Source organism: Struthio camelus, chromosome W, assembly GCF_040807025.1.
Source record: "Struthio camelus isolate bStrCam1 chromosome W, bStrCam1.hap1, whole genome shotgun sequence".
Taxonomy (NCBI): Eukaryota; Metazoa; Chordata; class Aves; order Struthioniformes; family Struthionidae; genus Struthio; species Struthio camelus.
Window position 1 is genome coordinate 31,235,805 of NC_090981.1, and position 14,424 is coordinate 31,250,228.

A 14,424-nucleotide genomic window follows, 5' to 3' on the forward strand; every position below is an offset into this window, starting at 1 on the left:
AAGTTAAAATAACTTTGTTTCAATTCCTCCTCCGAGGGAGGAAGATCTGCTAGAGAAGCAAAGTTCTATTCTTCTAAAATGTAAATAATTCCCAAATCAGAAACTAAACATGCGCTTAAAGATTTTTTCATTGCTATAACAACCTTTTTGCCAAAAGATGGCGCCGACAGCTTCTGCAGTTTGGGATTTCTGTAATGTTAGCAACATTACAAGCATTAAAAAACAAAAATAAACTTTTCCATGCAAGTATTTAATCATTTCAGCTTTGCTTTTTGCTGCAATTCAAGCAATGTTTCAAACGGTGCACTTCTCTTAGCCTTCCCCACTACCCTTCCCCTCCCACTCCCCTCAAAAAACCAAACTGTTCTGTTCTACAGTCAGGATTTGTGCCACATGGGGGGCCAGCTAAGCCATTTATTCAGTTCACTGACACTCGCTCCTCTCAATGAGTTAAAACAGAAAGGAAATTTCTAACCACCCCCCCCCCCAATCACATTTTCCAGGCTGAGCTTAAGAAACTGTTTTTGCAGAAATACACACACATTACTCTAAGCATTTGAGTAACGCCAGTCGCTCACGGAGTTATTTACGATTTACACTTACGTCAGGCACACGGCAACATCCCACTTGTTTTTTGCCTCTATGCCAAACGCTTGGCAGGCTCTCATTTAAACTAACTAGCAAAACATAACATTGGAAAGTCCTCATTTTCGGTCTTTCATTAAATACAAACCCAGAATTTTGCTGTATTTGAACACTGTAACAGAATCTCATGTAAGCAGAGACATTACAGGTTAATATTTGGAACTGAAAAATCAAACGGATGATGAACGTTGTATGTTTTTGTATAACACTTGGAAACATCAAGCTCTTTGGTTGCAACATAAAAGCAAGCATGTGCTGCTACAGTTCACACATACCGATGACTGCCATGCATGCATATCAGTTTTTCTTATGAGATGCTTGTCACATGCTGCATTATCTGGCTTTCCACATTAGCAAGTAAGACTAAGCACAATTAATGTCACAGAGACCAAAACGCAAGTAAAACAAATTAATACTTCCATGGTTTTTGCTGTCATAGAAACCTGAAGGGAATGAATTATAATCCTGGTAAAATAAAACCACCAGTCCTGGAATATTAGGCTAGCCAGTATGAACAAAATAATATTCCTAAAGAATACTTCCGTATTAACTACCACTCTTCCTAATAGAGAGAAAAACAGTCTATAGGATTAGAGAATACAAATTTTGTAAAATCTTTTCTCTGACAAACCAAGTCATCAGAAAATAACTTATAAAATGCAAAGGTTACCCCTGTGAGCCATTTCATAGTAGTCACTTATATTAAGAAAACTCCTCCCTTTCTGGGACAACTATATCCTCCTTTGTTTACCTGGCTTGAGTATAACGGATACCAAATCAATCGTTAAGTAGAAGTCTTGAGAGTGGAAAAAATATTCCACGTTCCAAAAAGAATTGGGATTTTCCCACTGGTATAGATTCTTTCCTCATAAAAGGGGATAAAAAGCTCCCACTAAAACACCTCTAAAATAGAGGGACACTATTTTCATAATTAGGAAGACTTATGTAAAATACTTCCAAACATCAATCGATATTCCCTTCAGATTTTGCTAATGTGGATCACAGCCCTTGCACTGAATTTCATTATTTAAAATGAACCCCAACCCACCTCCTGTATGTTCTTTTTCCCAGCTTCCCTCACCATGTTTAGGTTGTTGTACAGAGAAATGTCTGTTCCCTGGTGGCCTCAAGGTAGATTCTAGTCTGTGAAATTTGTGAATTCTGTCTCTGACAAGAATAGCATTGTCCCTCTCATCGTGATTTGTGACCTCTCTGGCAAGATCCTTCTTTTGGACTACATTAGCAATCTCAGCTACAAGATCTGATTCTGCCTTTTCTGTAGGGTTATACTTATGCACATGAACAACATCTTCCCTTTCTCCTAGCAGCTTGGAAAGGAGTGAATAGAAATCACCTGCACAGAAAAGAGAAAAGATAAGAAGAGAGGAGGAAAAAAAACAATTATAACAGATTGCACAGTTTTCTAAAATTTCAGCAAAGTACAGTGTAATAAAGTTATTCAAAACAGTCATTGTCAGAAGCAGTATAAGAGGTGACTGCTTCAGTGTCATGAATTTGAATGAGCCACGTCTGTGGTACGAAAAAATAACATCGAACCTTTGTCATCTTTCATTTACATATAAATGTCCACTTTTACCTGACATTTTGACATGAAAAAAATCACAACCCAGCACAGATATTCTTGAGGGGAAAAAAATTTAAAAAAAACCCCCAAATTCTCATTACACGCATACTTCCTGAAAGTAGTATTTATAATGAGATTATCTGGATTATCAGACTATTGCAGACTTACTTATACAACAAAGATAAAAATCCTACAGTTTTATCAATTTATTCCACTTATAAAAACAGTAAGAGGCAGTCATACATTTCAAAATATGTTTCTTTGACATTTGTCATTACACAAGAAGCTTACGCTAATAAGAAAAATCCTCATACTTGCAAATAAGACTCCATACAACATGCTGCAGAAAGAAGATTGTTAAACGCAACAGTGGTCCATTACATTTTCAGTTCATGAAACTGTCATCGAACTACCCTGCTTCCCCAAAATAGTAAAAGCTCTCAGCCACAGTATCAGGTGGGAACGCAGGGAACAATAGTTTCTCAAGTTGCTTGCGAGCAAAGCAACTATCACTATAGTCGTCTTATAAAACAGCAAGCATTTCAGTAAGTTCCAGAACAACAGCCCCGAGAAAACCTCCCAAACTAAGTATGCAAAGTCCACAAGTCCTACTTTCTTGACATTATTAAAAAAAAAAAAAAAAAAAATCAGGCTGTCTGAACTGGTATTAATCAAACCAATTTCCATTTAATCCTGGAAAAAGGATTTAAGTGATAACAAGTATATCCCTTTCCTTGGATTCTCTGCTAACCAGCACGTACCCAACCTGTTTGAATTTATTAGCCAAGTGTCTTGGCTGCCTTAAACTACTACCACTTCTGCTGGAATCAGCTGCAGTTACACCATCCGAATGGAAAGAGATATCCAATACACACTCGTTAATTTAAATAATTATACTTCTATTTCATTTTAAGTACAAATTGCTCATAATTAAGCATTTGTATTATTTCATTGTAGGGTACATAAACATTTCAGTAGAAAAGTAAAACTACAAGCTTTCACCAAAAAACCCCAAATCAAAACCATCACTAGCAGGTTAGGACAGAGGAAATTAAGTCTTCCGAAAATGACCTTAAGAGGTTCTGTCATGTTTATAAACCGTCCTAGTTCAATGATTTTGACTAGGCTTCCACTCCTTGCCCTTGCAAATGAAATATCCCAGGTGAAAACTTCTGTCAGAAAATAATTACAGAAGTAATAGGGCCTATTTCAATGAAATGAACAAAGCAAATTAGATCTGAGAAAAATTTGTTAAGCTAGTATGCTTCATAATCATAACACTGTCATTCAACTAGTCCAACTGCTGATTCAGAACAAACCCAGACATTTGAAAAGCATGATAAAATAGAAGGCTTTGGATGCAAACCATATTTATTCTGGGAAAGGTTTATAATTACTTTAATCAGGTTCAGTAGTCTCTACTTAAAGCAGCCAGGAATCGGTGCTGCTGTAGGAAAGTACTTGGAATTTTTCCTTTATCTAGTGTACCACATTCAGAATTAAAGTACTCTTCATTGGCCTTAACTGTATTTTTGCTGTATTTTAAAAATGAAACAAAGTTCATAAGCACAAGTGCTTTTGTTTTATCCATGAGCAGAGTCCTGCAGATGAGCAAAGCCTACTGACTTCTCTGTACGCCACCACTTGCAAAGGAGAGGTCTGAATGGTAAAAGCAGCGTTTTGCCTAACGTAACCGGAAAAGTCTCCCTAAACCAGCAAGCCTAGTGATTATTTTACACATCATACCTTTTTAAAGCAACTTTAATACTCTTTGCTTAGTTCACTCTTTCTTAGTTCTGTATCAACACCCAATTCAAGTGACCAATTTGTAATCCTTGGTCACAATAAGTTGTTATATTTTGTATTTAAGTGTTAGATTCCTGACTCCTATGTTGATTTTTTGAACAAAAAGGTTTACCAGCTTGCTGCTTGAGCCAATAACATTGCATCTACTCTTTTCTGTGCACTGGCTGCCAAAGAATGATTAACTTACCATTATTACTCGCTGCTGATGTTTTTAAAAACACCAACAAAAAAACCCCACACCAACCAACCCACCCACCCACCCACCCCACACACCACTTGTGAGGATAAGGTACTTTCAGGGAGCCTTTTAAGGGAGCCTTTAAGGGAGACATTAATTGGAGATTGCTCCTACTTGTCTCCAGGCAGGTTGATCAGACTTACTCTTCTCCCAACAGCAAGCTCATCCAACAATCTTAAGAAAAAAGAACTTTCTAAACATAGGAGGATCGAGTGAGCTGGTTCGAGTAGGTCAGCAGCAGCAGCCACAGATGAGTCTCTGACAGAAAGTGATAAGAACCTGCTGCAAGCAAGCTGTCTTCCAATGCACAGATGGAAGTAATATGGCTGAACTAAACTTAAAGCTTGCAAGGGAAGATCAAGGCTGAGCTAAAGGAAAATATGTGCCCAGACCTTTCATATTTTATCTCTTCGCTCTGAATATGATGTTCCTTCAAGCAATGGATAAACAAGACAGACTTTGCTTTTCTGAATGACTTTAATCATAGGCTACGGCAGGGCCCAAAGGAAAAAGATTTTCCATATTGGGCTTGCGTATTAATGCTTTTAGTAAACAGGGGTGCTGTAACCTGGACACTTAAGAATGTTTAGGAACTGCCTGAATGAATGAAAAAGGGTACGCCTGAGAGACTGAAAGTGGTCTGAAGTGCAGCTACTCTGCAACAGTGATCTTTATCCTAATTAAATGTGGTTCTTTGAGAAAATGAGTTTGGCATCCCTACACTTTAAGTTGATAAGGTTCGTAAGGTCCATGAAACGTACATATCTGCCCAACAGCTCCTTGTGCTTGTACAAACAGGAGGCTGAAATCATCTGCTAATTTCTTGTCATCTTGACACTACTCTCAGTAGTTGCAAAGCAGAAATGATGGGTGTGGATCTGAAGAGGGGAAATAATGTCTTGAAAACTCCTGATAACTGAATGTCATCAACTGCTCCCTAAACTCTGCACATCTGAATAGATGCTCATATCATGTGGATCAGCCTCTTTAAACTTCCTTTGTGCTCCCTAGCTGGACACCAATATATTGTGAGCAACACCTTCGTAAGAAGTAGCTCAGAATTCACTATCGATAACTGGAAAACAGCAGATTCATGTTATCTCTGACAACAGTTACTATCTGCAGAGCAATATCCAGCAAACATCAAAACATGATGCTGTGCTGCTGTTATACAGATGTCTTGTACTGGCTGGAACAGCTGTTGCTTGCTCTCTAGTGGAGTGAAGATACTCATTGGGAAAGGAGCACCAGCAAGATGCACGGTGTTATTCATTTGGTTTGTCTCAGCTGAGGTACCTTGACCTTTAGAATACCTGAGTATTACTAGAAAAAGACATGGGGGAATGAACTGCTTGCTGCTGTTGAAATAATTAAAGTTCTAGCATGCATAATTTATTTTCTTCTAGTATTGAGTGCAGTCCCAGGAATAAAACACGGAAGCTAACTGACTCAGTTAGTTTTAGAGAGGATATATACATGAACTCTATATTGTGTGTAAGCTCCTAGGACTTTCCTCTATGTAATACAGTAATAAGACGACCAGCTACAAACAGCTGGAGTTTATTCTCTTTTCTGGATGAAGTGATAGCTGTCAAGACCACCATCTCCAGAATGGGACAACACAAAAACACATTTCAGTAAGCTTAAACTTGCATTCTATTGTCGTAAGTGCTATGTACTAGGAAAAAATCTTTTACAGAACAGCACTTTATTTCATTATACAACAAAACAAAATCATAATATCAGTGACTCCATCACAAACTGTGAGCTGAACCTCAACCTGATAAAAAAAAGTTAGTTACCTGATTCACTTAAGAGCAACACAACAGTTTTGTAACTTGACCACTGAGGTCTGGCTAGGAGCCAAATGCTATTGAACTGTCCAGATCTGGAAACAGTTCACATTCTTCACCTCTCTACTGTTATTCTCCCTGTTCGGAGAAAACAGTCCCTGTCCATGGTTCTCATGCAGCCTACGCTTATGCTGTTGGATGTGCCAATCCCCAAGCTGGGTGAAGCATCTGGCCATGGTGCTGCAAGATCAACCCGAGAGAGGAGAAGTTCAACCACAGCCAGCCTGGCGGAGGCTGACAGTTGAGGCCATGAAAACGATATAGGTTTGTCCACTCTCATCTAGGAAAGCATTCCAGAAAATAAACAACCCCTGAACCCCCATAAAATAGGAACGTCTTCCACTGCAGGTTCCCTATGAAAAACAAAATCACCTGACACTTGGTATCATCATTAACAACATGACAAACATATCTTTTACAGGAACTTCTAGTAGTAGGAGCATTATTCTGTGACAGATCTGGGTAAAGACTCTGTTTGGTCATGCACTACTTCCCCAGCAAATCTGCTAGTCTCATGCTAGAGTAAAAGGTCATCAGGATTACCCCTTCTGATGGCCCCAACTACTTAATTCTTTTTCTGGAATAGGAACACAAAACAGGTAGTCCAGACTTCATATATACATATCCCCCTCCCTTGTATGTGTATGCAGGTATGAATGCACAGCTGTCAAGATACATATGGGAAAACTCATTTCACTGCATTTTAGAGAAAAAGACAGGGACACCACTGTCAGTCTGATAACCCTCATCTCCAGAATATGTATTTGTCTCATACGGCCTGTACAGCACCTGAGGCGGTCTAGATAGGCTCCTTGGTCTGTTTCTGGCAGCTCCAGATTTTTGCCAGGAATCAAACTGAATAGGCTTTCAAATGCCAAGCCACCACTGCAACCTTCTGACCAGAGACCTTCTAACAAAATGATATCTTGCAGGGAAATAACCAGAACTGAATGGGTCCGGAGCAAAAATGTGGCAAACAGTCATCTGCGTTGACAAGGGCCCCAGTACAAAGAAGTATATTTGTGTGCTGCTGCAGCTCTGTCGGTGCTAACTGGAGCGTGAATGCTTGCATAGAAAATCACCTCCTCTGAGCATGTCTGATCTGACATGGAGCCAGCGTGTTGGTCCTCCAAACTCTATTGTCTCAGTTCTGTTATGATGGAAGTAAGGGACAATTTTGCATAGCTTCAAGCTTCCTAATTATCCGGGAATAAAAATGGGAATGCATTCAGACAGTATGTTTTAGGTTATTGGTATGTGCTTCTGTGTAGCCTGTTGGTCAGTAAAGAATAGCAAGGGCTTTGCCCTTTCAGGTGTGCTGAAATTAGGTTCAAATGGTACAATAACTACAATTTGGACTCACCTAAAATCTCAGGTAATGCCTACAAAATATGTTAAGAATCACACAGGAGAACGTGCCCTGAAGAACTATCTTCCTGAAGAAGAAATGGAAACTTGGCTGCAAGTATCTTTAATGTTGCACCCTCATATCTAAACATCTTGCCCAAGTATTTATCAAAACCAGAAATTTCACTTACTGTGCTGTTACAGAATGACTTCTAGGGCTCCTAGATGAAGCTAATAAGCTGATCCTAACAGACATATAAGAGATATCACTGCTGAGAGGGGACAGCGGGGAGAAAGCCATGGAAAGGCATAAAAGAAGTGAATAAAATCTATTTATCAGAAGTAACATTGGACCAAGTCTGACATAATGGGCCAAAATAGCTTTCAAAATGGCTTCTAGTCTGCTATCATTTTTCATGCAACCCCCCCCCCCCAATACTGATTTAATCTGATGCCTTTTTTTTAAGCCCACTAGGTTAAAGCACCTTGTAAAGAGATAGTATAAAAGAAAATTTCACTTGAAGAGCCAATCTTCACCTAAAGACTACTTTTTGGTATAGATTAGAGTTCTCCATCAATCTCAGGGTACGTTCACAAGTTAAAACTTGAGACTCAAATCCCAAGCTGGTTGCAGTTCAATCTACAGTCAAAATACAGTGCTTTCTTAACTTTAGAAGTGCATCAGCACAGCAAGGTAGGCTTCTGCTGGTTCTTCACAGGATTAGTGGGGTTTTTGGGTTTTTTTTGTTTTGTTTGTTTTTTAAACATATCCTTGTTATTTGGTCACTGGAGCTGTTTTCGCTGTTTATTTTCCCTGCTTTCTCCTTACGCTTTCCCTTAGCAATAAGATTTCCTGCATTATTTCAGAAGTTGTCTTGTCTTGTTGCTTACTCAAGCACTGAAAAACTTTTAAGTCTAATTTTTTAAATTAAGAGTTAGCAGGCAGCAAGAGATTTCATCTCTCCACGACTAAGTACAACAACAACTGTTAACACAGTATTAGCTGTTAAGAAATACTGACGATTAGTTTGCTTATTTCCCACCTGCCCTATCCTTTCCTTTCCTCTCCCTCCTCACCAAAAACAACAAGCACCAATCACTTTGTTGCACTCTGAGGTATTTATCAGCTGCTTCTAAATGATTAGCAGTAAATACATTGGTTTTACTTTATGCGGCTTTGCTGTCCTCATTCAGATAAATTACCCACGTTTGTAGTTCCGGCACACAGTATGCCAATTTCACCTTCCATTTCCATTTCATGCAGTCCAAATATACAAAATACATTTCTTCATACAAAGCAACACATCTGAGATTATGTTTATCAAAGAGTCATTCTGCTATCTTCAGTTTGTTTCTTTTAAAGATCTAATACCATCATGCTTTAGTTAAAAAAAAATTACATTTAAATTATAAAAAACAGAAAACACTTTGTGCAGAATAAAATAAATATCCTTGTTGGTATGTTTCATATCTGTGCTATGATTTCACTGGAACATCTATCAAAACCAGAGGCATTTCTCAGAATCCTTCCTGTATCAATTCAACGTCAACTTCCATTTCTCCAGACAAGCTAATGATATCATGAACAGTTTTTGCAGCTGTTCATCGTTAACTAGCCTTTTAACATCACAGACAATAACTAGGGAAAGCCCATCTACAATGTAAGAATCAGAATAAGCCAGATGAAAAACACTGAAGACTGAAACGTTCAAATTGAAATGTTGCCTTTTCATGGTGGTTGTATTCCTATACTGCCTAGGCACGCCTTCCGCAATTTTCAGTCTTCCTAATTGTACTTCTCTAATTGCAGAGGTTGCTTTTAACACCTTTCAGTAGCATGTTTTCCCAGTGTTTAATTCAGTCACATTTCTCTTACTTTTGTGCTCTGTTTAAGGGACCTCATTGAATCTCTAGCATCAAAAAAAGCATCCCAAGGCTGAAAACTTCTAAAAATTTTCTCAAATGTTTGCCGTTAATCTAAAACGGTCTCTAACACTTCATTCTAGGCATCCCACATCAATGCTGGAATGCAAATCTGTCTTCCCTTTCAAGCATCATTCTTCCTCCATCCAGAGGAGACATTTTAACTATGTAGCATATTGAACTCTTTCTTACAACCACGCACTCTAACTAGCAAAGCTAAGCCTTTAAGATGAATTACACCAAATTTATTTCAGAAAGCAATGTAACTCATAGCTATACGTGCTGGCACAAACATACACCAAATCTAACAGTTTGACATTGATGCCTTGCCACTTAATACCACCACAGGAATATGCTATATTACACAAAGAAAATAACAACAGACTCTCTCTCTCTCTTTAAAAAAAAAAAAAAAAAAAAAAAAAAAGAGAGAGAGAGATACAAGTTTTACAGAAACGAAACAGAAATGAAAGAAAGGGGAAGAGAATTATTTCTCCTCCTTTCACCTTAATCAATGGGAAGTTCTATCCCAGATGCAAAAAACTTTGTTCAGGACATTTTTGTTGTGACAAGCTTTACAGAAGAATACACAACTAAACAGCAGAATACACAACACTGGATAGACCTTTCAACTTTCTCTACCCAGATTCAGCCGTGACCTAGCAAAATTTTTCCAGTAGCGTTTTAAAAAAAACGTTGCGGAAAAGCATGTGTGCATATGTGCATGCGTGTGCACACACCAACTGAAAATAATTAAAGATCAGTCAGGCATCCAACAGTTAATAAATACCAGAATTAGGTGCAACCTTAATTCAGCACCCTTTTTGCATGCACTACGATGCAAATTCTTCCTCCATGATGCATACTATTTTCCAAAGAATCCCCTCCCCATACAATCAATAAGCAGTCTCCATATATTTAAACTGATTCAAAGAATACCCTGAAGCACTCCCACACGTGTTTAAATGAACAGAAAGACTTCTCCTTTCCATTTCTAGTCTATCATCTTTGTTTATGAAACACTTACTTACGCTAAATTACTTCATTATCACAGCCTTTCCTGTGAAAGTAAGGGCCATTACTACTGCTATTTTGCTAAAGATTACAGCCAGAGCTGTCATTTAGCATGCATTAATTTCGGGTACCCACCTTGAAATGTCTCAAACTGTGATTTTACAGGGTACTTAACATTATACTACACCCCATATGTTCAAATCACAACTACAGTCAGTTTCAGGAGGAACCCTGTACGTGCAGCACTACTACAAGATTTAACTTCAGTTGTTTTGTTCCTTCTGAAAGATGAGGCGCACAGATCAGAAAATCAGACTTCTCACAGGTACCCAGTTACCTGGTATCACTAACTCCCTGATGGAGGCTGGAGCAACATACGCTTTTATTAGATGGCATTAAACTGCCTTACACCGTGGAGCTGTATTCTTTAAGTAATCCTTTGCTTTACTCACTACACACTTTCTAATCTCCAAAATGATTAAGTAGACAACCTGTGGCGTCTTTCTCTATACATCATCCTGTTTCACTACCTGGACACCAATCCTATGAGCACATAATTCAAGATCACCGTTATGCAAACTAAGCTTCTGATTGCTGGTCTCAAATTGTAATATTAATTTTAAATGTAGGAGGTTTAAGGAGATTTTGGTTAAAAGCCACAGCCGTGGAAAGGGGATGTCACATGAGCCAAACTGCGTTATTCAGAAAGACAGATCTTAAGTATACCTGTATTGAACTCTACCATTTGATTTCCTGGAATAATTTGTGCTCTTGCTAATCAGGAAATAGTGTTAACTGGAAAAAAAAAAAAAAAAAAAAGAAAAAAGTATATTGCCAGTACAATTGACCAATATCGACAGCATGAGAATGACAACCCTGACTTCTGCTTCAGATTCCATCACAAGCAGCAAAAACATACGAGTTGCTTGTTAGTAGTAACTTCCAGACACAAGTAAGAGTTTGCTTTTGTTACTGTCACAGTCAACATTAATAGCAGGAAGATGAAAATCCCATCTTTCTTTCTTGTGTATATGTAAATAAATAAAAAAATACATGTGCATGCACATGCCTTTCTGAAAAAAAAGTCTAATTTTTGGTTAACATTTTTAGTTTCTGTGCTGCAAGTGAATTTTCAGTTCAAGTCAGCCTTGACATTTTCTAAAAACTGTTTAAACATAATTATACTCACTTTACTAGAAAATGTATTTGCCTTTTCTTTCTGTTTCAAAAGAGTTTTTGGTTACATCTAATGCACAAAAATGAGATATAGGAAATAATAGGCACTTGATTAATCATCACCTATATCTTCTGTGTTCGTTACTAAGACACAACTCCTTTCATTGCATCTAGACAGCCTTCAGGTACAGCAGCTGACTATACTGAGAGTAAAGGGTACCTTGCTGCTTGTACTTCAAAATAAACCTAAGCTCTCTGTAGTATACAAAGTGCATGTGTGTTGGTCAACTAGTTTTTTCAATTACAGTAGCTAGCATATACTATTCAAATATAAGCATATATTATTCAAATATGTAAATGAATGAAAAAGTATGTTAGTGCACGCAATTACACCTTTTAAGTAAGTACTCTTCTACAGAAACTGTGCCATTGCAATGCAACTGCTGTTGCCCTTTTTGTTCAGTACAACATATCACCTCTAATTCTTCAGTTAGCCTAACACCACTGCTGAATTACTCTGCTGCACAGAGGTGTTTGAAGACCTTTAACTAGCAGAGGTCATGCACTGTTTTCCTCTTACAAATTGTACTTTTGTCATATCCACTGCATCTTGGGAATGTAGTAGCTCGCGTTAACCTTTGAGGAGAAAGATTGATTATACTCTGCCACACAGACTACCGCAGGCAGAGTTTGGAACAAACAGAACGAAACACATTGAGGCCTTTTTTCCACAAGCAGAGAAGAGATAACTAGCAGACAGTACGGTGAATGCTACGAACAGATAATGGCTTTTCAGTACGCTATCTGTTGAATCCAATTTATTCAAGCTTCTATTGATGAACAGAAAATATATATAAATAATATTTGTTTTGCTGAACAGAAGGCACTTTGCGCTTCTGCAGGAACAGGGAACACTGAAACACGCACAAATGTCTCAGTTAATTGCATTTACTGCAATAATTAGCTTTCTATCAACAGTTTTTCCTCACCTGACAGCGTCATTAATGCTTCAAAAACCATATAACAAGGTTGGCTTCATTAAGGTAAGTAAGTTTTGTTTAATTTTAACATTAAAGGAATTTAGCTTTGTAGTCTTTGCTCATGCTGAATGACGGCTCACTTTGGGATGATCGCCATTTATTTCAACATATTTACACGGCTTATTAATGTGCTTTTGATTAGCAAAGGTGGCAGAACTGGTTCACGTGTGAATCGAGAATTTACAGTAAAAACCATGGTAACTCCCAGAGGTGTTAATATAATGAATTGACTGTACATAGAAGAAAGTACATCTTTTAAAGCCACGCACAGGTAATCTTATTTTCATTTTATATATTCATGATATACCTATTCATTTCAATCAATATATTCTTTCATTCAATTATATATTCATTCTATAGAAACATTCTTAGCAGAGAGATTTTCATATAGTAGGCTTTGGGGTTTTTTTGTTTTTTCATTTTTTTTGTTTGTTTTTTTACTTAGGGAAAACTTTTATTTGGAGGTAAACGCATAGATTTAGTACCAAACTGTCTCTTTGATCATCCCTTTATCCTCTTTATTCTTCAGATTTGTAAGAATTTTAAGGACGTTATTTAACAGTATCTTAGCATTTCAGAACTAACAGTGTTTATTTCAGTTATCTGAAACTAAGAAGGGAAACAAAGTTGCCACAATATAATGAATCATCAAGGAAAAAAAAAAAGAATCTTTTAAATATGGGAGGCAAAACACAGAGTTACGGAAAAACAATCACTGAAGTGCTATCTTTGGAGCTAATCAAAGGCTGAATTTACTAAGCAACAGCTCAGCAGCAGTAGAACTAATCAAAGCCTGAGCTTTGGTGGATTTGTCTCTTGAAGATAAGCTTCTCATACAGAGTTTTTCATGCCAGACCATAAACGGAAAGTACATTCTATAGCCTTTACCTCAGTGGAAGTATTTATGTGCCTCTTTGTGTGCGCACGCATGCGCGTACGGGTGTGTACAAGGGTTGGGTTTTTTTTGCCTGCCCCCAAGCTGGGGAACACTCATGTCATTAAGGACCCCTTTCAAATTTGGCTGACGCTCATTAAAGTTACTGGAAGGTACGGACAATTTGGCAATGCAATTACATAAACCACTTTGTCCCACACCACTGAGCTAGAAGCAGGACTCCAATTTGCATGCAATTTTTACAGGCAGATTTTAGCAGACCACTTCCAGGCTCCCGATTTTCCCAGCGTGCCTTGCCAGCTGCTTCTGTGCTTGTAGGGTCAAAACCCACTTTCTTAAACAGTGACACATCATTCTCTCTTTGAGGACAAAAAAACTCCAGAAAAACAAAAACAACCCTGATCTGATTTTTCCTTAGCTATATCTGCTTGCATGTACATAACTCAAGTCAGAGCTATAATGACAAAATCAGAGCTATGCTGCTATAAACAACAGGAGAATTTACCTTGAACTAACAATTATAAACACGGAACCACATTGTCTCATTGAAACTACTGTGTTTTCATATCTCCCATCATCAACCCAACTAACTTCAAACGGACAACACAATGAAGCCCGTTTCCATAGAAACATGTTAGATGAGGATGTATACCAAGTAATGGTCTCAGCAAACAAGACTGCATTGCAGATACTGGGCTTCGAAACACCTTTCAAAGACAACTGAAAAAGATTTTTACAACTGCAGTTAGAAACAACATTAGTTCGTTTCAAATATTAATGACTTCACTCAAACACTGATAACAAGAACCTCAGCCAAATACTAATGCACTTACCAGTGACATAAAGGTGAAGCAGCTTGTCAGCATAAATCTTGATAGATATTTATAAGTGGCTAGCTCATT

At 37.8% G+C, this 14,424-nt stretch overlaps 1 protein-coding gene across 13 annotated transcripts in view; it reads right to left on the reverse strand.

Annotated features, from left to right (window-relative positions):
* LOC104140158 (peptidyl-glycine alpha-amidating monooxygenase) overlaps positions 1-14,424 on the reverse strand; it is a 150,005-nt gene that overhangs the window by 24,352 nt on the left and 111,229 nt on the right. For 5 of the 13 annotated variants that reach the window (XM_068924342.1, XM_068924336.1, XM_068924338.1 and 2 more), the window contains one exon: positions 1,694-1,999. The exons of 6 other annotated variants lie outside the window; for them this stretch is intronic. In XM_068924342.1, coding sequence (XP_068780443.1) covers positions 1,694-1,999 — 306 coding nt within the window. The remainder of the gene's footprint in view (positions 1-1,693; positions 2,000-14,424) is intronic. 2 more of the 13 variants (XM_068924340.1, XM_068924341.1) reach the window with 1 other exon arrangement.